We start from the raw sequence: 22,462 nt of genomic DNA, 5'->3' as shown, positions 1-22,462 counted from the left end.
ATATTGAAACCTGCCCTTTACCTGCCTGGGTGGACCCCTTTGGGGGCGGATCTTCAGTTTGTGTTTCCACACTGTCTTTGTAACCTTGCTTGTCTTTAGGTTTCTATTTGTTACTTCTATATTTCGTGACTCTTTCATCTTCATGTAAGAATGTAATTGTAGGCTCCAAGCCATGTCCATGTAACGGTTGGATGTGGAGGTTGTCACCAGTTTATTATTGCTCCTGGTCATTCAATGTGGGCCTGGATAAAGAGGGGGGAGTGGTCGAGGAAATAATGGAAAACAAACTTACTCATACAGTTTTCAGAATAGGCAGAGCTTCAATTGTATTTCAAGAGAACTTTAAAGTTTTTCACCACGGCGATAACAAATGTCTTTATTGCATAAGTTTGATCTAACGTATGTTTCATTTCATAAAAATGTATTTCCCAACCACTCCCTCCCCCAGCCACCCTTTTAAGTGTCCTGTGTCACGTGCTTGTAATTCTGCTGACTCTCCACGTTCCGTGTTGTATCATCGGGTCCCGACTCGACACAGCAACAATTATCTCCTCATTTGCCTAGCGCAGCTACTCAACAAACTTCCACTTCAATAGGAAGACGCACCAGCAACCAGGGCACATAACTCCATCCCACCGTACTGGATATTAGACTTATATCTGCTCTATAGTAGATAGCTTACTAGACTTGACCATTAAACGATGCTATACTATCGGAAAGTAAGTAGCTTGTAACATTACATTGTTTAATGTATAACTTTAATAAAGAAAGATATAATTTCGTAACAAACTGTCTTACTAGTGTAGGACTACAGTTACATTACTTTTAGAAAAACAATTTCTAACCTGCAAATGTTTTACATTATTTCATTGTCGAATATTTCACTAAGCCATGTACTGCAAAGTTACAACATAAAGTTACAACATGAAGTTACAACTTCGGCTTTCTGTTCCTGGGACAAATTATATTGACATGCAATAGTGTAATTTTTAATTCAATTGATGTTTTAGAAATCGTGAACTTCTGAATGATAGGACGGGGAGTGGTGGTGGTTCAGCGGTAAGCTGCTTGGCTTCGGAACCGAGGAATCTCGTGCTCAAATCTCGGGGAAGGGTGGGGGATTTAGGAGTTCGGGAATTTTAGGGCGCACATAGTTCCCCCAATCTTAAAGTTCGGATGGTCATTGTTCTGGATACATGATAACCTCATAAACCAGCGGCCATAGAAACAGATGGCCTTTGCATCCTATGCCCGTAGATCGCAAGGTCTGAAAGGGGGACTTTACTTTTTACTTTTTAACGATATGACCTCTGATAAATTGAAAATAAAATTCAACTTCAGAATCTAGACTTATCATTATACAGTGGCAATGTTGAAATGTAAGTTTGAATATGGTGCGTGTCAACTTGCTTGCTTAAGTTTTAAGTGAATTATAATTTAATGTTATGGTATAATGTACCCAGTACTAAATTACCACAGTACTATAGTACCACAGTGCTACAGCACCACATTACTACAGCACAACAGCAAATCAGTACTACAGCACCTCAGTAGTACAGTACTACAGTATCACAGTAATACATTATTCTAAAAAGACTACTCTATTTGTTTGCAGACAATGCTGCTAGCCTAGCGTGGAAGTCTAGGACCAGGAAATGACACAACGTTCTGAGCATGACGTTTGGTCTCAACAACACAAAATGGCTCCTGAAAAGCCCAGTCCCTGTTTGGCGGATAGGTCTTCGGCCATTCATACTCTTCTGCCTTCTCGCCTTCACTGCGACGGCGGTACTATTTGCACTGACCACCCAAAACTGGTGGGGCGCCACTGTGAACTTAATCACGGACCCTTCCTATCGGAGCAGCAACTTACCAGCCAGTATGACAAGAGGAAAACAGCACGACCACGGCATGATTCACGGACAGGGCATATTTGTGCCTACTCAAGAAACGGACGTCTGGAAGGATATTGTTCTCAAGTCTTCCTCTCTGTACATGTCCGAGGTCCCCGCAGGTCCGCACGGTAACGAAAGTTTTGGAAAGAAAGGACATGGCGTTGTTCCTGTTACGTGTGACCCGAGTGCTCAGGTCTCGGAAACATTACGAATGGTAAGCACTTTTTTTAAAGTGGGTTTTTATTTTATTGCGGATTCCTACGTCAATGTCTGTACTTAGTTCAAGTTGTGAGCATAGCGGATTTCTTGCCAAAGTAATAGACTTTATAACTCAGCCCTAGTTAATGGTATACATTTTAAAATTCTTTGTTACACAGTGGGGGCTTTGAACTGCTGACTATGATTAAGAAATCATGTTGCTCTTTATTTTTCTCTTTGGCTGTCGCGTCTTAGAAAGCAGCTAAACAAAAATATTCCAGTGACTAGAAAAACAAAACGACTACAGTGACTAAGAAAAACAAAACTACTACAGTGACTAAGAAAAACAAAACTACTACAGTGACTAAGAAAAACAAAACTACTACAGTGACTAAGAAAAACAAAACTACTACAGTGACTAAGAAAAACAAAACTACTACAGTGACTAAGAAAAACAAAACTACTACAGTAACTAAGAAAAACAAAACTACTACAGTGACTAAGAAAAACAAAACTACTACAGTAACTAAGAAAAACAAAACTACTACAGTGACTAAGAAAAACAAAACTACTACAGTGACTAAGAAAAACAAAACTACTACAGTGACTAAGAAAAACAAAACTACTATAGTTACTAAGAAAAACAAAACTACTACAGTGACTAAGAAAAACAAAACTACTACAGTGACTAAGAAAAACAAAACTACTACAGTGACTAAGAAAAACAAAACTACTACAGTAACTAAGAAAAACAAAACTACTACAGTGACTAAGAAAAACAAAACTACTACAGTAACTAAGAAAAACAAAACTACTACAGTGACTAAGAAAAACAAAACTACTACAGTGACTAAGAAAAACAAAACTACTACAGTGACTAAGAAAAACAAAACTACTACAGTGACTAAGAAAAACAAAACTACTACAGTAACTAAGAAAAACAAAACTACTACAGTGACTAAGAAAAACAAAACTACTATTGTTACTAAGAAAAACAAAACTACTACAGTGACTAAGAAAAACAAAACTACTACAGTGACTAAGAAAAACAAAACTACTACAGTGACTAAGAAAAACAAAACTACTACAGTAACTAAGAAAAACAAAACTACTATTGTTACTAAGAAAAACAAAACTACTACAGTGACTAAGAAAAACAAAACTACTATAGTTACTAAGAAAAACAAAACTACTACAGTGACTAAGAAAAACAAAACTACTACAGTGACTAAGAAAAACAAAACTACTATAGTTACTAAGAAAAACAAAACTACTATAGTTACTAAGAAAAACAAAACTACTACAGTGACTAAGAAAAACAAAACTACTACAGTGACTAAGAAAAACAAAACTACTATAGTTACTAAGAAAAACAAAACTACTACAGTGACTAAGAAAAACAAAACTACTACAGTAACTAAGAAAAACAAAACTACTATAGTTACTAAGAAAAACAAAACTACTACAGTGACTAAGAAAAACAAAACTACTACAGTGACTAAGAAAAACAAAACTACTACAGTGACTAAGAAAAACAAAACTACTACAGTGACTAAGAAAAACAAAACGACTATAGTTACTAAGAAAAACAAAACTACTACAGTGACTAAGAAAAACAAAACTACTACAGTGACTAAGAAAAACAAAACTATTATAGTTACTAAGAAAAACAAAACTACTACAGTGACTAAGAAAAACAAAACTACTACAGTGACTAAGAAAAACAAAACTACTACAGTGACTAAGAAAAACAAAACTACTACAGTGACTAAGAAAAACAAAACTACTACAGTGACTAAGAAAAACAAAACTACTACAGTGACTAAGAAAAACAAAACTACTATAGTTACTAAGAAAAACAAAACTACTATAGTTACTAAGAAAAACAAAACTACTACAGTGACTAAGAAAAACAAAACTACTACAGTGACTAAGAAAAACAAAACTACTACAGTGACTAAGAAAAACAAAACTACTACAGTGACTAAGAAAAACAAAACTACTATAGTTACTAAGAAAAACAAAACTACTACAGTGACTAAGAAAAACAAAACTACTACAGTGACTAAGAAAAACAAAACTACTATAGTTACTAAGAAAAACAAAACTACTATAGTTACTAAGAAAAACAAAACTACTACAGTGACTAAGAAAAACAAAACTACTACAGTGACTAAGAAAAACAAAACTACTACAGTAACTAAGAAAAACAAAACTACTACAGTGACTAAGAAAAACAAAACTACTACAGTGACTAAGAAAAACAAAACTACTACAGTGACTAAGAAAAACAAAACTACTACAGTGACTAAGAAAAGCAAAACTACTATAGTTACTAAGAAAAACAAAACTACTACAGTGACTAAGAAAAACAAAACTACTATAGTTACTAAGAAAAACAAAACTACTACAGTGACTAAGAAAAACAAAACTACTACAGTGACTAAGAAAAACAAAACTACTACAGTGACTAAGAAAAACAAAACTACTATAGTTACTAAGAAAAACAAAACTACTACAGTGACTAAAAAAAACAAAACTACTACAGTGACTAAGAAAAACAAAACTACTATAGTTACTAAGAAAAACAAAACTACTATAGTTACTAAGAAAAACAAAACTACTACAGTGACTAAGAAAAACAAAACTACTACAGTAACTAAGAAAAACAAAACTACTACAGTGACTAAGAAAAACAAAACTACTACAGTGACTAAGAAAAACAAAACTACTACAGTGACTAAGAAAAACAAAACTACTATAGTGACTAAGAAAAACAAAACTACTATAGTGACTAAGAAAAACAAAACTACTATAGTTACTAAGAAAAACAAAACTACTACAGTGACTAAGAAAAACAAAACTACTACAGTGACTAAGAAAAACAAAACTACTACAGTGACTAAGAAAAACAAAACTACTATAGTTACTAAGAAAAACAAAACTACTACAGTGACTAAGAAAAACAAAACTACTATAGTTACTAAGAAAAACAAAACTACTACAGTGACTAAGAAAAAAAAAACTACTACAGTGACTAAGAAAAACAAAACTACTACAGTAACTAAGAAAATCAAAACTACTATAGTTACTAAGAAAAACAAAACTACTACAGTGACTAAGAAAAACAAAACTACTACAGTGACTAAGAAAAACAAAACTACTATAGTTACTAAGAAAAACAAAACTACTACAGTGACTAAGAAAAACAAAACTACTACAGTGACTAAGAAAAACAAAACTACTATAGTTACTAAGAAAAACAAAACTACTATAGTTACTAAGAAAAACAAAACTACTACAGTGACTAAGAAAAACAAAACTACTACAGTGACTAAGAAAAACAAAACTACTACAGTAACTAAGAAAAACAAAACTACTACAGTGACTAAGAAAAACAAAACTACTACAGTAACTAAGAAAAACAAAACTACTACAGTGACTAAGAAAAACAAAACTACTACAGTGACTAAGAAAAACAAAACTACTACAGTGACTAAGAAAAACAAAACTACTACAGTGACTAAGAAAAACAAAACTACTATAGTTACTAAGAAAAACAAAACTACTACAGTGACTAAGAAAAACAAAACTACTATAGTTACTAAGAAAAACAAAACTACTACAGTGACTAAGAAAAACAAAACTACTACAGTGACTAAGAAAAACAAAACTACTATAGTTACTAAGAAAAACAAAACTACTACAGTGACTAAGAAAAACAAAACTACTACAGTGACTAAGAAAAACAAAACTACTATAGTTACTAAGAAAAACAAAACTACTACAGTGACTAAGAAAAACAAAACTACTACAGTGACTAAGAAAAACAAAACTACTACAGTGACTAAGAAAAACAAAACTACTACAGTGACTAAGAAAAACAAAACTACTACAGTGACTAAGAAAAACAAAACTACTACAGTGACTAAGAAAAACAAAACTACTACAGTGACTAAGAAAAACAAAACTACTACAGTGACTAAGAAAAACAAACCTACAGTTGTGGATGCTTTTTGAGCAACCCTAAATGGTAGTGAAAAGAAATTTGTTTGAGTTGGTAACATTACACATTAATATATGGCCGGTGTAAATAGTGTTGTATAATGCTTCTTCTTCTTTAATGTCATTAGAACACGGCACGGGTTGCCTGAATCAGCCTGAAAAAGACGAGCAAGGGCTTAGAGGACTTAAGTCTCTATTGAAATGCAGAATAGATTAACACAGGGACACGCGTCGGGCGTAATGATACTTTTTATGTTAAGGCTCGTCTGTAAATTATAATATAAGATATGATGCCAATTTATAAGATAAGATATGATACCAATTTATAAGATAAGATATGATACCAATTTATAAGATACGATATGATACCAATTTATAAGATAAGATATGATACCACTGTATAAGATAAGATATGTTGCCAACTTATAAGATAAGATATGGTGCCAATTTATAATAAAAAGATATGATGACCTGTTTAGCTGCACAATCTCCAAAGCCCTAAGTCCGACCTTGCTTGTATTTTACTCCGTCCCTTAAAGCTCGCTGTAACTCTTCAGTCTATACACTCAACTCTTTTAACTCTTATCACTGGCTTTGTTGCTTTTTCTCTACCCCATCACCCACCCCCGTTCCATTATTAACTATCATAAATGCCACTCCATTTGGTACCAGAACGAGGCGTGCATTAAGGTCTAGTATCCAAACCAAAGGGCGGATTACTGTGATTAGCCTTAATTGAGACAATCTCTCTGTTACTTGAGTCATTTCCCTTTTGACTTGATTTTTGTCTTTCAAATAATAAGGCTTTACATTTTTTGTGATTCTCAATAATAAAAATATAGTAATTAACAACATCTCATTTCTACAAGTTTAAACTTTAAACTTGTTTAAAAATTAGTCCTTTCATTCCTTGCAATATATCCTAACCCAGCGTTTTATTTCTGTACTAATTCTATTAAAATTAACTAAAATGTAGTCGAAGCAGAGGAGTAACTAGGGTCGGGATCATGTGGTAAGCTATGCCATGGGCGTAGCCAGGATTTATTTTCGGGAGGGGTTTTGGGGGGGGGCACCGGCGGAAAAAAATTATATGTGTGTGTGTGTGTACATAATTAATCTTTATTAAATTCTGACCCTTTCGGAAGACGTTTATTGTTTATTGTAGACTCCCCGCCCTTGCTAGCAAGGGGGTCTGGGGGAGCTCGCAGCGCTCCCCCAGCGCGGGGCGAAGCCCCCCGCCGAGCACTATTTCTGGTATTGAAAGCCAACAAAATGCATATGAGGTATCTACAGTGCTTTATCTTGCTATTAAAAAGTTTTATTTCAAAAACCTAATGTGCTATTCTTACTGACTTAGACCCTCTCGCGCCGTTCGGCGCATTTTCCGGAAAGCTGTTTCCGCAACTCTTATTTTGCGTAATTCATTTTGTCGGAGAACATGTCCCGCAAAACCTCATGCGACGCTCTGTCACAACCTTACTAAGGATTAAACTCCCAGTTCGGCATATGATTTCTTTGATTTAGACCCGATCTCTATGACTGACTCCTAAAATCTGTCTTAGCCATCTTTGTTGAGCCACATTTAATGTTTTTCAATTTCGGCAGAAGACTATTCACACTTTTTTAATGGAGCCCAAGCCACTGGTAGAAATGTGTAACCTTTCTTGACTACGCTTTTGGAATTACATGCCTGTATTTCGCTTTAGATTTAATATCGAAAAGGAAAGTTTTTTCGTCAAATCATCTGTTGAGGGGTTAAACTAAAAAATCTCTGGAGTTTTTTTTATTTCAATTCAAAACCTCATTTAGCTACGATCATAGAATTTGGTGACTGTAGTTTGCTTTAAAATAATATTGAAGAGAGAGGTTTTCAACTCTAAACGCTCTGTAGGGGAATTTTAAACTCAAAACCATCTGGAGGGGTTTTTAACTTTAAAGAAAAAGCCATCTGGAGGAGGGGATTTAAACTAAAAACCCCTTTGACTACGCTCATAGATTTTATAGTGTGTAATTTGCTTTTTTTTTTATATTGAAGAGGTACTTTTTAGCTTCAAACCCCAACTGGAGGGGGGGGGGTTAAACTCAAAACCCCTTTGGCTACGCTCATAAAATTTTGAATGAGTAATTTGCTTTTTTGTATTGAAGAGGGGTTTATCGTAAATTTTGGAGAGGGTTTTAAAATCAAAATCTTCCTTAATTGTGCTGTTGGAATTTGGGGATTGCTGTTTGCATTTTTTTTGTTTTGTTTTATAGAAGAGGGGGATTTAACTGCAAAAACCTCTGGTAGGGAGTTTAAAACTCAAAACCCCCTGTAGGGGGTTTTAAACTCAAAGCCCCTGGTAGGGGGTTTTAAACTCAAAACCCCCCGGTAGAGGGATTTGTATCTCAAAACCCCATGATAGGGTTTTTTAAAATCTCAAAACCCCCTGGTAGGGGGGTTTAAACTCAAAACCCCCTGGTACAGGGTTTTTAACTCAAAACCCCCTCGGCTGTGCTGTGGTAAGTGATAATTTAGTATTAAAATCTCACCTAAAATAAACAAAATGAAAGCAAAATCAGTCACTTAATTCCGTTTCCCCCCCCCCTGAGGGGGGGGGATTTCATTTCGGGGTGGGGGTTGAACCCCAAGAACCCCCCCCCTGGCTACGCCCATGAGCTATGCTAATGGTGTCTACCTCCTCCCACCCCACTTTATCAGCCCTTTCCAGAAAAAAATAATTTCCTTAACTGTTTCTCTCGAACTGACGATACCAACGTTGATTCCACCAGAACGTGGTAAATAATTACGGAAAGAATGAATTAAATCTGTCGTTGCTTTATTTTTATTGTTTGCTTAAAAGAATGCAAAGACCTAATTACCAATATTAAGTGGTTATTACACGTCCATGAAATCGGCATCGATTTTCTCATATAATCATATAACCTGGATGCTTGTATTAGCTCGCTTCGTCTGTTTCTCCGTCTGCTACAAATTCTGAGCACTGTTAGACACCTTATTTATATAGGTTAGTTATTTAGCGACGCACCATAGAAGACGCATATTGAACGGGACTAGTGACGTTTGGGATATGTTGGGTTAGAGACTGAAAAATGAGTTAGCGATATAACACTCCAGGGTAACGACGTGTTTAGTGACAGAGACTTCTACTGTGGCCTTTTATCAGAATAAATCCATGTACAATTGTTCATCAGAGTCGACTACATCTCTTCACTAGTTAAAACAGGTGTTGTTTTATTTTGTCTGACTTGTTGGTCAACTACACGTAATACACCCGAACAATTACACCCAAACGATTGCAGAGTAATTGGTTGACTTCAAGACAGCCTGAATAAGCAACATCACAGCACGTGACTTCTCCCACTTCCCATTCTAGTATCAAGTTGAAACTTTGCACACTTTGCATAATTATTCATTGTCCCTAACAAATCGTGAATAATTAAAAAAAAACAATTATTTAAGAAATTAGTGATAATTAATATTGTTTGATATAAAAAAGAAAAAAAAACTCAGGGTATTGAATTATATGAATATAAATATGCAGTTCTTTCCCTTATATAAGTGTTTTTAAAGTATGTTTTACATTTTTCTTGCTCTTTATTTTGTCACACCCTGATGGGGTGTCGTGCGGTGCGCACCCTTCCTCTCCCTTCCCAACGACTCCATTTTGAGCGAAGGTAATAAAAGGAAAAGCACTTGACTTCCAAGGGAAGGGGAGAGAACCAAGACGAGATGGAATCCAGATGAAGCCAAAAAAAATAAATTTGTTGGGGTTTGGGAGGGGGGGGATTGTCGTTACGTCAGCAACAGATTAAAAGTCTTCACCATGTCATGAAAAACTTTGTCACATTTTTAATTTTCAGAAGCCTCTTGAGTTTCTCAAAGAATTCAAAAATCCTTGTTGGAGAGAGCCGCTGGAAGAGCCCATTGAAGAGCTCTACTCTCACAATAGTTACGCCCTTGCTTCCCCTTCTTATCATAACGCTTTCAACAAAATTCTGGACCAATGGAAACTGATAAAACCTGATCCTAAGTATCGACTGAGGTGTCTGCCTTATTTCTTCCTGGCTGGCCAACCCAAAAGTGGGAGCACTGACTTCTACAAAAGACTTATAGCTCACCCGGACATAGTGGCGCCCCCTTCAAAGGAATCCCACTGGTGGGCAAAGAACAGATACGGTAGGTGCTGCTTGGAATGTTGCTTTTTTACTTCTCCTTTTGACACAACCTTCATGAAACAGTTATGAACAAGAACAACCGGATATTTTTTGAAGCGGTGATGGCATTGCTCGAGCGTTGATTTGTAGCTCCAGATAGGCCATAGTACTATTCCAACGATGTAGGCGTAGTTAATTTGTAATGTTTAACTTGAAATAAAGATAAACAGAATTCTTTTGAAAAAAAAAATGAATTTATCGTTTATTTATAAATCTACATAAATTCAAGTTCTGCAGGTTGTCATTTCCAGAAGTGGTAATGAATGTAAGCACTCCACTACCTATAAAATGCTTCCTAACGGCATAGCCTCTGACAACCTGTCCAACTTCTGGCCTTCATGTGTGGCTCAGATGTTGAGTCCGGTGGCATTGTTTCACTAACAGGAGAAAGGGCAAAGGCGTCGGAACCGGTGATCCGACAAAATAGCGCGGACAAAATAGCGCCAAATTTCCCGACAAAATAGCGCGAACTTCTAAATGATGTGTATAAAAGTACCGGATTTATGTAAGTGAAGGTCCTGGGCAGCATTTTTGTTGAGATCTCTGTCTTCTTGTTGGAGACCGGTGATCCGACAAAATAGCGCGAAATTTCCAGACAAAATAGCGCAAGACAAAATAGCGCGAAATTTCCAGACAAAATAGCGCAAGACAAAATAGCGCGAAATTTCCAGACAAAATAGCGCAAGACAAAATAGCGCGAAATTTCCAGACAAAATAGCGCAAGACAAAATAGTGCGAAATTTCCAGACAAAATAGCGCAAGACAAAATAGTGCGAAATTTCCAGACAAAATAGCGCAAGACAAAATAGTGCGAAATTTCCAGACAAAATAGCGCAAGACAAAATAGTGCGAAATTTCCAGACAAAATAGCGCAAGACAAAATAGTGCGAAATTTCCAGACAAAATAGCGCAAGACAAAATAGTGCGAAATTTCCAGACAAAATAGCGCAAGACAAAATAGTGCGAAATTTCCAGACAAAATAGCGCAAGACAAAATAGTGCGAAATTTCCAGACAAAATAGCGCAAGACAAAATAGTGCGAAATTTCCAGACAAAATAGCGCAAGACAAAATAGTGCGAGCTTCTAAATGATGTGTATGACAGGAAGAGGTTAACGTGTGACCCCGCGAGATAACACAGAAGCGAGTGTTCTCTGGAATGTACATGTATCAACAAAGACAGGATGTGACGTGTCCTTACGTGTTGTTCCAGAAGGTACTAGCAGTGTCCAGTGACAGATAGAGGTCACTACTTGTAACCCCGGCAAGATGACACTGCAGCGGGTGTTTTCTGGAATCTACATGCATAAACAAAGACAGGATGTGACGTTTCCTCACGTGGACTCTATATAAGCCAGAGAGTTAATGTGAAAGTCAGTCGTGAGTGAGTCGTAGGAAGTCGTCGGTAGAGTCTTCGGTACAGTCGTCGTTACTGTTGTCTACTGTGCCAGACAGTAGAAGAGAGATGTGTACGACTCGATGCAAGTTAACTAGGGTAGAGTTAACTGGAGTGGACTACTGTCGTTAAAGTCCATACAGCGAACTACAGTGGACTTGAGCCGTTACAGTCGATACAGTCAATGTAAGACGTGTACGGCTCTGATTCGGTAGACTTGAGTACGACTTGGTTCAGCTTTAGGAGACCTGGAGCGACACTGGGAAGTGTGTCGGTGGTCTGTTCTGTGGAATACGGCTCAATGCAAATTGACAAGAGATGAATTGCAACGAAGTATAGCTAACTGTAAACTGACAGATATTGTACAGTCTTCTACGCTACATGTTACAGTGACAAATTGTTAGAGTTAATAGTCAATAAAGTTATATGAAACTGAAAGTTGAGTCGTCAAGTTCTTTGCAGTGTTTTAATTTGTGTGACTACTAGTACATTTAGCCTGAAGATCAGAAATACGTAACAGTATAAAAGTACTGGATTTATGTTAGTGAAGGTCCTGGGCAGCATTTTTGTTGAGATCTTTATCTTCTTGAAGTTTTAATAGATCTAGAAGTAGGCCATGTTTGCAGAGAAAGAGAGTATATACAATTTTACCTCATTCTCCTAAAAATATAATAATGATTTTTGAATGGTAACCCTGTTGAAGGGTTAGGTAAGATGATGTGTGTGTTACACATGTGTGTCATAGTGTCACAATCATCAATGGTTCCACTGTCACAATCACCAATTGTGGATGTCAGATGTCAAGATCTATGAAGATGCTATGATAGATGTCACGTTGAAGATTATCTTGATCTGTATCACACCATCAATGATCGTTATTGCCGAGGATCTTGAAATCGTCTTTTGATAAGATGATCATTTAGAAGTAGCTAGTTGATAAGATGATCATCTAGAAGTTGCCAGTTGATAAGAGGATCATCTAAATCTAGAAGTTACTGTTTGACAATACGATCTAAGTATTTTATTATATTCAATGAAAAAACTCCTCTTCGTCTAAAATAAATGCTTTAATTCAAAACTTGGAAAAGCTATTCACAAATAATTACAATGGTTAAATGTACTTGAATAAAATAACTGATCTACACAATAATATGATTGAGTTCTAATACAAAACTCAGTACATGTTCTCGCTAACACGTTCCATACAAGACTGACTAAAAATCTAGAAATTTACAGAGCTTTGGGCGTTTTGCCATGTGACTCTTATCTCATTGCCGCTTGGTTGAAATCTGACCAATAAGTGCAGCTCAATGTACAACAAACAACACCTCAAAACCAATCACATTTATTCTGAACATAGCTCTCCGCGTGAAGGAATTACCCGAGGTCGCTGACGAGCTAAATATAGATACTGTGTACGTGACACATAGTATTATAAGAAATCTGCGGCATCTCTCTTTGATCAAACCAGGGCGAACTTAGGCGTGTCAGGATTAGGTAAGCTGGCGATCACATATCTCGCCAAATGTTTGTTGAATCTCATTTGTTCCACCTGCCGATGTAAATACTGCGTAGTTCTAGATGACCCTTGGTCAGATGTTGTAGCGAATTTGTATGACTATTGTTGGGACAACTATATTGGTCGCCAGAGACGAAACCGCAGAGTGAATCCAAGATTTCGATAGAATTATGGAATGTTAAAGATCATGTACAGGACAATGTACCACGAACAAACAATTCAGTGGAGGGATGGCGTCATGCATTTCAGCTGTCCATAGACGATCATCACACCAATGTCTACAAGTTGCAACTCACTCCCTCAGAGAACAGGAGAACACTGAGAACAAGATTCTGAGGTACAATGCTGGAGAACGAAGTAAAGCTGCAAGCAAGACAAAATACCTTCAACATGACACACGTTTTGCAGCTCTATTGCCAATGTACGGAAACAAGCTGCGTTTCTGCGTGACATTTCATACAATATAACTTTATGAAAGTTTGTGTTTCTGTGTGTATAAATCATATTCATTAAAGAGTTTAAAAAATTAATAGAGGTTCAGGAACATTTTTCGCACTGTCTTTTAAGTCTGAATCTATAGGCCTATCATTTCAATTGTATATACTCGGACTCTGAGTAGATTTATATACAGTCTTTATACACAGTGTTTTTTTAGTTTTTTTTCTTCAGCTCTATAAAGGAGGAATTGCTTTAATTAGTAATTCAAATAAAAATAATTGTTTTATTATGTATGTAGCAAAAATAGTTGTTTATAAAAAAAACTCAAATTAGTTGATTGTAGTAAAGTTTACAAATAATTCTAGCAACTTGGTCGTCTGCCAAACTTCTTTGTTCAGGAAGTACGTCATCATCACAGTTGTATCTCCTCAGGTATGTTCCTGAACTTCACACAGCCCATTCCATTCTCCGACTACGTCGACCTCTACGATGGTGTAGCACTGAAAATACAACAAGCTGGGACATCGACAAATGGAAGTATTACGTACCCTAAAATTACAGGTAGCCTATGTGTTGAATCATCAAAGTTACAGTTAGCCTATGTGTTGAATCATTGAAGTTACAGGTAGCCTATGACTTGAATCATTCAAGTTATGGGTAGCATATTTGTTGAATCATCAAAGTTACAGTAGCCTATGAATTGAATTATTAAAGTTACAGGTAGCCTATGAGTTGAATAATGAAAATTATTGGTAGCCTATTTGTTGAATCATAAAAGGTACAGGTAGCTTATGAGTTGAATCATTCAAATTATGGGTAGCATATTTGTTGAATCATCAAAGTTATAGTAGCCTATGAGTTGAATCATTAAAGGTACAGGTAGCCTATGAGTTGAATAATTAAGGTTATTGGTAGCCTATTTGTTAAATCATCAAAGTTACAGGTAGCCTATGAGTTGAATCATCAAAGTTACAGGTAGCCTATGACTTGAATCATTCAAGTTATGGGTAGCATATTTGTTGAATCATCAAAGTTACAGTAGCCTATGACTTGAATCATTCAAGTTATGGGTAGCATATTTGTTGAATCATCAAAGTTACAGGTAGCCTATGACTTGAATCATTCAAGTTATGGGTAGCATATTTGTTGAATCATCAAAGTTACAGTAGCCTATGAATTGAATTATTAAAGTTACAGGTAGCCAATGAGTTGAATAATGAAAATTATTGGTAGCCTATTTGTTGAATCATCAAAGTTACAGGTAGCCTATGAGTTGAATCATTTAAATTATGGGTAGCATATTTGTTGAATCATGAAAGTTACAGTAGCCTATGAGTTGAATCATTAAAGGTACAGGTAGCCTATGAGTTGAATAATTAAGGTTATTGGTAGCCTATTTGTTGAATCATCAAAGTTAAAGGTGGCCTATGTGCAATATCATCACAGTTACAGGTAGCCTATGTGTTGAGTAATGTTATTATTGAATCTGATAAAAACTAAATGCTAAATTGTTAGTTTTATTTAAATAATAAACATACAATAAGGAAAAATTCGGATTCACATCTTCCATTAGTCAATGATGCTAAGTTTATGTATTAGTCAATTAGTGATGTTCATATTTGCTTTGGCCAACTATCCCACCAGTACATTGGAGCCTAAAGTAAATCGTGAGAAAAGAAGATAGGGAAAGATAGGGAGGAGAAAGATTAGGAGGAGAGAGATAGGAAGGAGAGAGATAGCGAGGAGAGAGAATGAGAGGAGAGAGATAGAGAGGAGAGAGATAGGAAGGAGAGCGATAGGAAGGAGAGAAATAGAGAGGAGAGAGATAGAAAGGAGAGAGATAGAGAGGAGAGAGATAGGAAGGAGAGAGATAGGAAGGAGAGAGATAGAGAGGAGAGAGATAGAGAGGAGAGAGATAGAGAGGAGAGAGATAGGAAGGAGAGAGATAGGAAGGAGAGAAATAGAGAGGAGAGAGATAGAGAGGAGAGAGATAGAGAGGAGAGAGATAGGAAGGAGAGAGATGGAGAGGAGACAGATAGGAAGGAGAGAGATAGAGAGGAGAGAGATAGAGAGGAGAGAGATAGGAAGGAGAGAGATAGGAAGGAGAAAGATAGAGAGGAGAGAGATAGAGAGGAGAGAGACAGAGAGGAGAGAGATAGAGAGGAGAGAGATAGGAAGGAGAGAGATAAGAAGGAGAGAGATCGAGAGGAGAGAGAGATACAGGAAGAGATTTTCAAATATATAGACTAAATAAACCATGTATGAATGTTCTATCTAAAGGATTGTGTTGACAATAAGATGATAACAATTACTTTGTGTTAATAGCGAAATCACTTGGAAATTTTATTCTACAATGTTGAAAAGTCGCAATTTTTTTTTCTTGTTTCTTGATGCTTCATTTATCAATACGCCTAAAATGTAATAAGTGTCCTTCTGTCTTCATGTATAAAAGTCTTCAATGCGCTAGAAGTAAATGACTGTAGTAACTGAGCAACATTTGACTCTATCCCTTAAGTGACTTCACTAAAGGGTTTATGAGTAGATCGGTTAATTGTTACTGTAATGGGGCTCCTACCCTGCCGCCAAACGATGCTCTGCGAAGTATTTCAAATGAAATTGGTCACTTTCTTAGAAGCAGTGTAGTAAGTTGTAATAAGAAATAAAGGAACACTGAAGAGTAACCTAAAACAAGGCTTTATTAAACTAGAACGACACATGAACTGACGAAAGAGACTTAGACTGTAGCACACTAGATCAATGTTGTGAACACATTCTTACGACGTTACACAAACATAAACAAATAGTAACTATTTCACCACATTCACCCCGCCTAGAATTAAAATAGCAAGTATAGTAATATAGTAGGCCAATAGCATAAATAAAAAGAGAATGCCAGTGCATGTAATATAATAGATCAATAAACAGTGTCGAAATATTAATTTCTCTTGTAAACATTAATAAATGGTGATACAAAGAAACCTAAAAACCAGTATCTGTTGTATGACTTATAAACAATTACTAGTTTCTGTTTTAAATATTAACAAATAGTGTAGTAAGTAAACATGCACGTAAGTAAGTGAAAAGTAAACTCTAGTATCAGTAGCAAGAGATAAACAATGCCAGTTTATGTAGAACATAGGTAGTGCAATAAAGAAACAACTCTAGACTCTATAGTTCGGTCTGGTTCTTCTCTCTCTTAAGTTGTAACGGGGTTGACTATCCTGTTCTACAGTTTGGGAGTCACTAGTGAGTTCCTGAGCGTCAAGTGGGGTATTTTCAAGAGGAAGCGCTCGGAGGTCCTCAGAGCCTACCAGGGGTTCTTTCCTTTCTTGTATCACCGTAGGGGTGTTGGCTGGTACTTCCGTGTTTTGAGTTTCTGGAGGATATTCATTATCCTCACTCTGAGGGAAGAACGAAGGTTCACTTGTTGTTGTGGATGGGGAGGGGGTGGGAGCCAAGCGTCTTAGAGAGACCGTCTCCTCTTTACCGCTGGGCAACCGTACCACGGCATATTGGGGGTTACACATCAGCAATTCGACTTCCTCCGAGAGAGGATCATATTTTGAAGATCGGTTCTCTCTTCTCAGCAACACTCGACCTGGGCTAGATAGCCAAGTGGGGATAGATATCCCGAAGGAGGATTTCCGGTTGAACCGGAAAACTCTCTCATGTGGAGTTTCGTTTGTTGCCGTAGATAGTAATGATCTAATCGAGTAAAGGGCCTGGTTCAAGGCAAGCTCCCATCTCGAGATCGGGAGATCGAGGTCTTTCAGTGCTAAAGTAACAGCGTTCCATAGAGTTTTGTTTAGTCGTTCAATTTGTCTGTTGCCTGAAGGATTAAAAGCTGTTGTTCTACTTGTAGCTATTCCCCTCTCGTGCAGAAAGGATTGCACCTCCCTCGACATAAAGGACGTACCTCTTTCAGAATGGACGTACTCTGGCATCCCAACTAAGGAAAACAGCTGATTTAAACACTTTATGACAGTAGATGAGGACATATCGGGACATGGGTAGGCAAATGGGAAGCGTGAGTACTCATCCACCATTGTTAATAAGTATTTGTTGTGAGTAGCAGATGGGAGTGGCCCCTTAAAATCAATGCTTACTCTCTGAAATGGTTGGGTAGCCTTGATGAGGGTGCCTGAAAACTGTTTGAAGAATCTAGGCTTCAGTTCAGCGCAAGTTTTACATTGGTTTACCACTTTGCGGACGTCCTCGCAGGAAAAAGGTAAGTTCTTAGTCCGAACGAAATGGAGGAGTCTCGTGACCCCTGGGTGACAGAGGTTGTTGTGTAACAGTTTGAGGTCTTCTCCAGTCATTGCTGACGCAAAGTGGTTCCTTGAAAAGGTATCCGCCGCAGCGTTTTGTTTCCCGGGTCGATATACGACGTCATATTGGAAACAACTAAGCTCCAGTCGCCATCTTTGAATCTTTTCGTTTTTGATCTTGCCCTTGTTCTGCTGGTCAAACATAAAAGACACTGAGCGTTGATCTGTAACCATTGTGAAGGGTCTACTGATAAGGTAATAGGTGGTTTTAAACTCAAAACCCCCTGGTAGAGGGATTTGTATCTCAAAACCCCCTGATAGGTTTTTTTTTAAATCTCAAAACCTCCAGGTATGGGGTTTTAAACTTAAAACCCCTGGTAGAGGGTTTTTATCTCAAAAACCCCTCGGCTGTGCTGTAGTAAGTGATGATTTAGTATTAAAATCTCACCTAAAATAAACAAAATGAATGCAAAAATCAGTCACTTAATTCCGTTCCCCCCCCCCCTCCAGGGGGGATATCATTTCGGGGGGGGGGGGGTTGGAACCCCAACCCCCCCTGGCTACGCCCATGTGTGGTACTGTATATATATAGGCACAGGGCCCCACATATGACACTCGCCCAGGGCGCCGCGCACTGCTAAGGCCGCCTCTGTACGGTACAATATTTAAAAAGTAATCTAGGCCTGCGATAAAGTAAAACATGTAAGACAGTGTTTAAAACGGCTGTAATGTGTTGGTATCCTACAGGTGATGGCAGCGTGTCCACTCTGTGGTACAATGATGACTGGTGGAAGAATCCAGAAAACTGCGGGATGACGGTTCCGAGATTTACTAACGCACACCATGTCTACGCAGTCATTCCGCAGGCGCGGATCATAATTATACTTAGGAATCCTATAGACAGGTAGGTTAGAATCCCTAGGCTGTAGATAGACTTGATGACATTTCTATCAATACATATAAAAACACAAAACACATTGTTAACATATATTTACATTACATTAAGCTCATATACACAAGAGTCAATGAAATAATAGTTTTAGTTTAAATACTACTTGATTGTTATATGTTTTTCTGTTCTTCTATTTCTTTTGTAGAATAAAGTTAGCGTGGAGATTTGAAATGAAATTGCATTTCTCTTTTCTTCCTTTTCTGACAACTTCGTATGTTTCATAGAATGTAAAAAAACCATCAATGTATTCATTGCTTATAATACACAAAAGTATTCTGCTTAATTTTATATATTAGCTAATCTTCTCCATATGATTATCTGTCCAATGGTACTCAAAAGAAGTTTCAGTAATATACTAAATAAGCAAACAAATATAGTACGTGAGCCTCAATTTCCATACAAAAGATAAGTTACTTAGATATGAAATATAAACACAAGACATTTAGATACTAAACATGAACCATACACAACCCTAAAGTCATGAATACTGTTTTATTTCTGTCTTCAGATTGTATTCAGATTTCTTATACTTCCAACGTAGTGACAAAAGTCCTGAAGATTTCCATCAAGCTGCAGAGAACGGCATTCAGCTCCTGAACGAATGTATTGATAGATTCGGAATGCGAGCTTGTATTTATAATTCTTCAGTTGCAGGAAAGTCAAGGGTAAATTTGTTTATACATTCTCTTTTCAACCTCTTTTATGTTCGCTTAGTCAAATGGTAACAACCTGTTTATATTTAATGTAGATGTTAGATGTTCCTCACGAGATGGTACTATTTAAAAATATATTTAAGTCCCTAAACACATTGTTTAAGACTGTAGAAAAAGGTTTATCTAAAAAAGTCAGAAGTATAAATCGGGACTATTTCAACCAGACATCAAACGTTATACACCAACATACACAGCATATACATACACAAACATACACAACGTATACATACACAGACATACACAACGTATACACAGACATACACAACGTATACACAGACATACACAACGTATACATACACAGACATACACAACGTATACACAGACATACACAACGTATACACAGACATATACAACGTATACACAGACATACACAACGTATACATACACACACATACACAACGTATACACAGACATACACAACGTATACACAGACATACACAACGTATACACAGACATACACAACGTATACACAGACATACACAACGTATACACAGACATACACAACGTATACACAGACATACACAACGTACACACACACATACACAACATATACACAGACATACACAACGTATACACAGACATACACAACGTACACACACACATACACAACATATACACAGACATACACAACGTATACACAGACATACACAACGTACACACACACATACACAACATATACACAGACATACACATCATTGGCAGCACTAGTTGTACATTCAACTACTGATTCACATTTTGATGACCACGACAATGACTAAGTTATCATTACCCCCATATTTTTCTACAGGTACGCTTGAGAGTGGGTCTTTACTACCAGTACCTGCAGGAGTGGTTGACTTTATTTCCACGATCGCAGGTAGCTGTGGTCAGGCTGGAGGATTATTCTGCAAAGCCGCTGTCCACTGTCAGACAAGTGCACACCTTCTTGCAATTAAGTTAGTACAATGAATGAATGAATGTTGGTGTAAAGATTTGATTTAATATTTGTTCTTAAGAAGATCAAATACAATGAATTAAATTATTTTTAAAGTGCTTTATGAAAAGAGAGAGAGAGAGAGAGAAAGAGAGAGAGAGAGAGAAAGAGAGAGAGAAAGAGAGAGAGAGAGAGAGAGAGAGAGAGGTAAAGGATGGGGAGGAGAAAGAGAGGGTGAAGAATAGGAAAAAGGTTTAAGGAGAGAGAGTGAGAGAAAGAGGGAGGCCTGAATTGATATAAACTTGTTAAAAAAAGGAAACAACAGCGAAGCCTCTGACTGGCAGTCATTCGTGTGGCTGTAGATCTCTGTCTTTGTGAGGGAACCTCATCCAGAGCAGGCCAGGTGTTGCTCAATTTAATTCACTTTTCGTAGACACTCCTCTTTACGCCGCCCATTTCTGAGAGTACAGGAGAAGATAACTCTTACTTGAATGGTCAATGAGATTTGTGTGTGTGTACAGTTTGAACCTGCTGGCATTGTTTTCTCAATGGGAAGGTCACTTTGACCTGTCTCAGTTCGTATTTGTCTTGGCGTTAAGTCTTGCAGGTGTAGAGTAAACGTTATCGTCATAGCCAAGATCTGAAAGAAACACACACACACACACACGCACCATAACGCGAAGCTAATCCCAATCTGACGAATCACATTGAATCCTGCACTCATCATTATAGTATTTATTTATCATCTTTCTATGCAGCCGTGCGGCTGATGTTTAGACAAAACGTTCTGATCTGAGAGATGGTTTATTTGGACATCAATATCTCTGTCAGAAGTAACTCGAACTCTTGAATGACTTCCAGATCCCATCTTAAACACACTTACGCACACACACGCACACACACACACACATAAAGCAAAGAAAAAAAAGAAAAGGTATGGGAGTTCTAGCACTAGAATAAATTTCTAACTTAAAGTTAGTGAGCACTTAGGAGTACCAGGAAGGTATATTATTGGGTTGGTATGAAAGAGCAACAGTTTAGTGAAGGGTCCAAATATTTTTAAAAAATCTTATTACTCTCGTGAAATCTCTAGAATTTCATATCTTTGTTTATAAAGAAAAGTTGTTCCCCTTTCAGACCTTGCGATCTTTTGACGCAGATGATTATTTATGGGAAGATTTTCATCTATGACAGATATCTACAGAGAACTACAGGGGCGGACCGGGTGTCCAAATCGGGCATTAACATATAGTCCGGCCAACAGCTTGATTGCTTATGATATTGTAATAACTTAAGTGAGGCAACTCAACGAGGACATTGACGTTTATTTACACTGAGACATGACAAACACAAAGGACATCTGCCTTGAGCACAGCATCTCCATATTGGCTCTAGACTTGGGCGGAAATCGTTTTTCTCCCATGTCAACATCCGACTTGTTTAGTCACAGATAGTGCGCACCTTCTTTCTGCACTATCTTGGATGGCGGTGCGCATGGCAAAGTCATAACAATATGTATACAACTGAACGCATTTGTGGAAATGTGGGTTTTAATGACGTGTGTTGTGTTTCTACATGTCAATAGACTTACAGGCTTTGGGAACGTGACATGTGTAAAAAATAATCTTCATTTCAATCACAATCTTAATTTGTATATGGCATAATATTGATATGACTAAAAAGAGTAAAACACCACACTTGGAGGCTGCCTATTCGTTTTTAATGCGCTCTGGAGTGTCGTCTCAGTGGTCCCGGGTTCGAACTCTGCCCGCTGTCTACACCTCCCCCCTCAGCCGTCCTGTGGGATGCTTGAAGTCACACCCAAAAGATGGACAACAAAACAACACGTTGAAAAGGAAGTGACGTGAAACGTTCAATGTCGCCACATTCAAGGGAGATAAGAAAGGGTCCTCATCAACACACTACTCGCTTATCTTATAGTTAATGCTTG

The 22,462-nt window shown here is 37.2% G+C and overlaps 1 protein-coding gene across 4 annotated transcripts in view; it reads left to right on the top strand.

Moving 5' to 3' along the window:
• The window catches only part of LOC106067553 (carbohydrate sulfotransferase 15-like), a 72,646-nt gene that overhangs the window by 37,312 nt on the left and 12,872 nt on the right, over positions 1-22,462 (top strand). For 3 of the 4 annotated variants that reach the window (XM_056010881.1, XM_056010866.1, XM_056010877.1), the window contains exons 2-7: positions 1,616-2,109; positions 9,960-10,275; positions 14,098-14,226; positions 18,681-18,837; positions 19,394-19,550; positions 20,386-20,533. In XM_056010881.1, the coding sequence (XP_055866856.1) occupies positions 1,675-2,109; positions 9,960-10,275; positions 14,098-14,226; positions 18,681-18,837; positions 19,394-19,550; positions 20,386-20,533 (1,342 nt within the window). In that variant the 5' untranslated portion in view covers positions 1,616-1,674. Of the gene's footprint in view, positions 1-555; positions 720-1,615; positions 2,110-9,959; positions 10,276-14,097; positions 14,227-18,680; positions 18,838-19,393; positions 19,551-20,385; positions 20,534-22,462 lie in introns of those variants that run through there. The other variant, XM_056010856.1, reaches the window with a different exon arrangement.

This window comes from Biomphalaria glabrata, chromosome 1, assembly GCF_947242115.1.
Source record: "Biomphalaria glabrata chromosome 1, xgBioGlab47.1, whole genome shotgun sequence".
NCBI classification, from domain to species: Eukaryota; Metazoa; Mollusca; class Gastropoda; family Planorbidae; genus Biomphalaria; species Biomphalaria glabrata.
The sequence above is the reverse complement of the archived record's forward strand: the minus strand, read 5'-3'. Positions and strand labels throughout refer to the sequence as shown.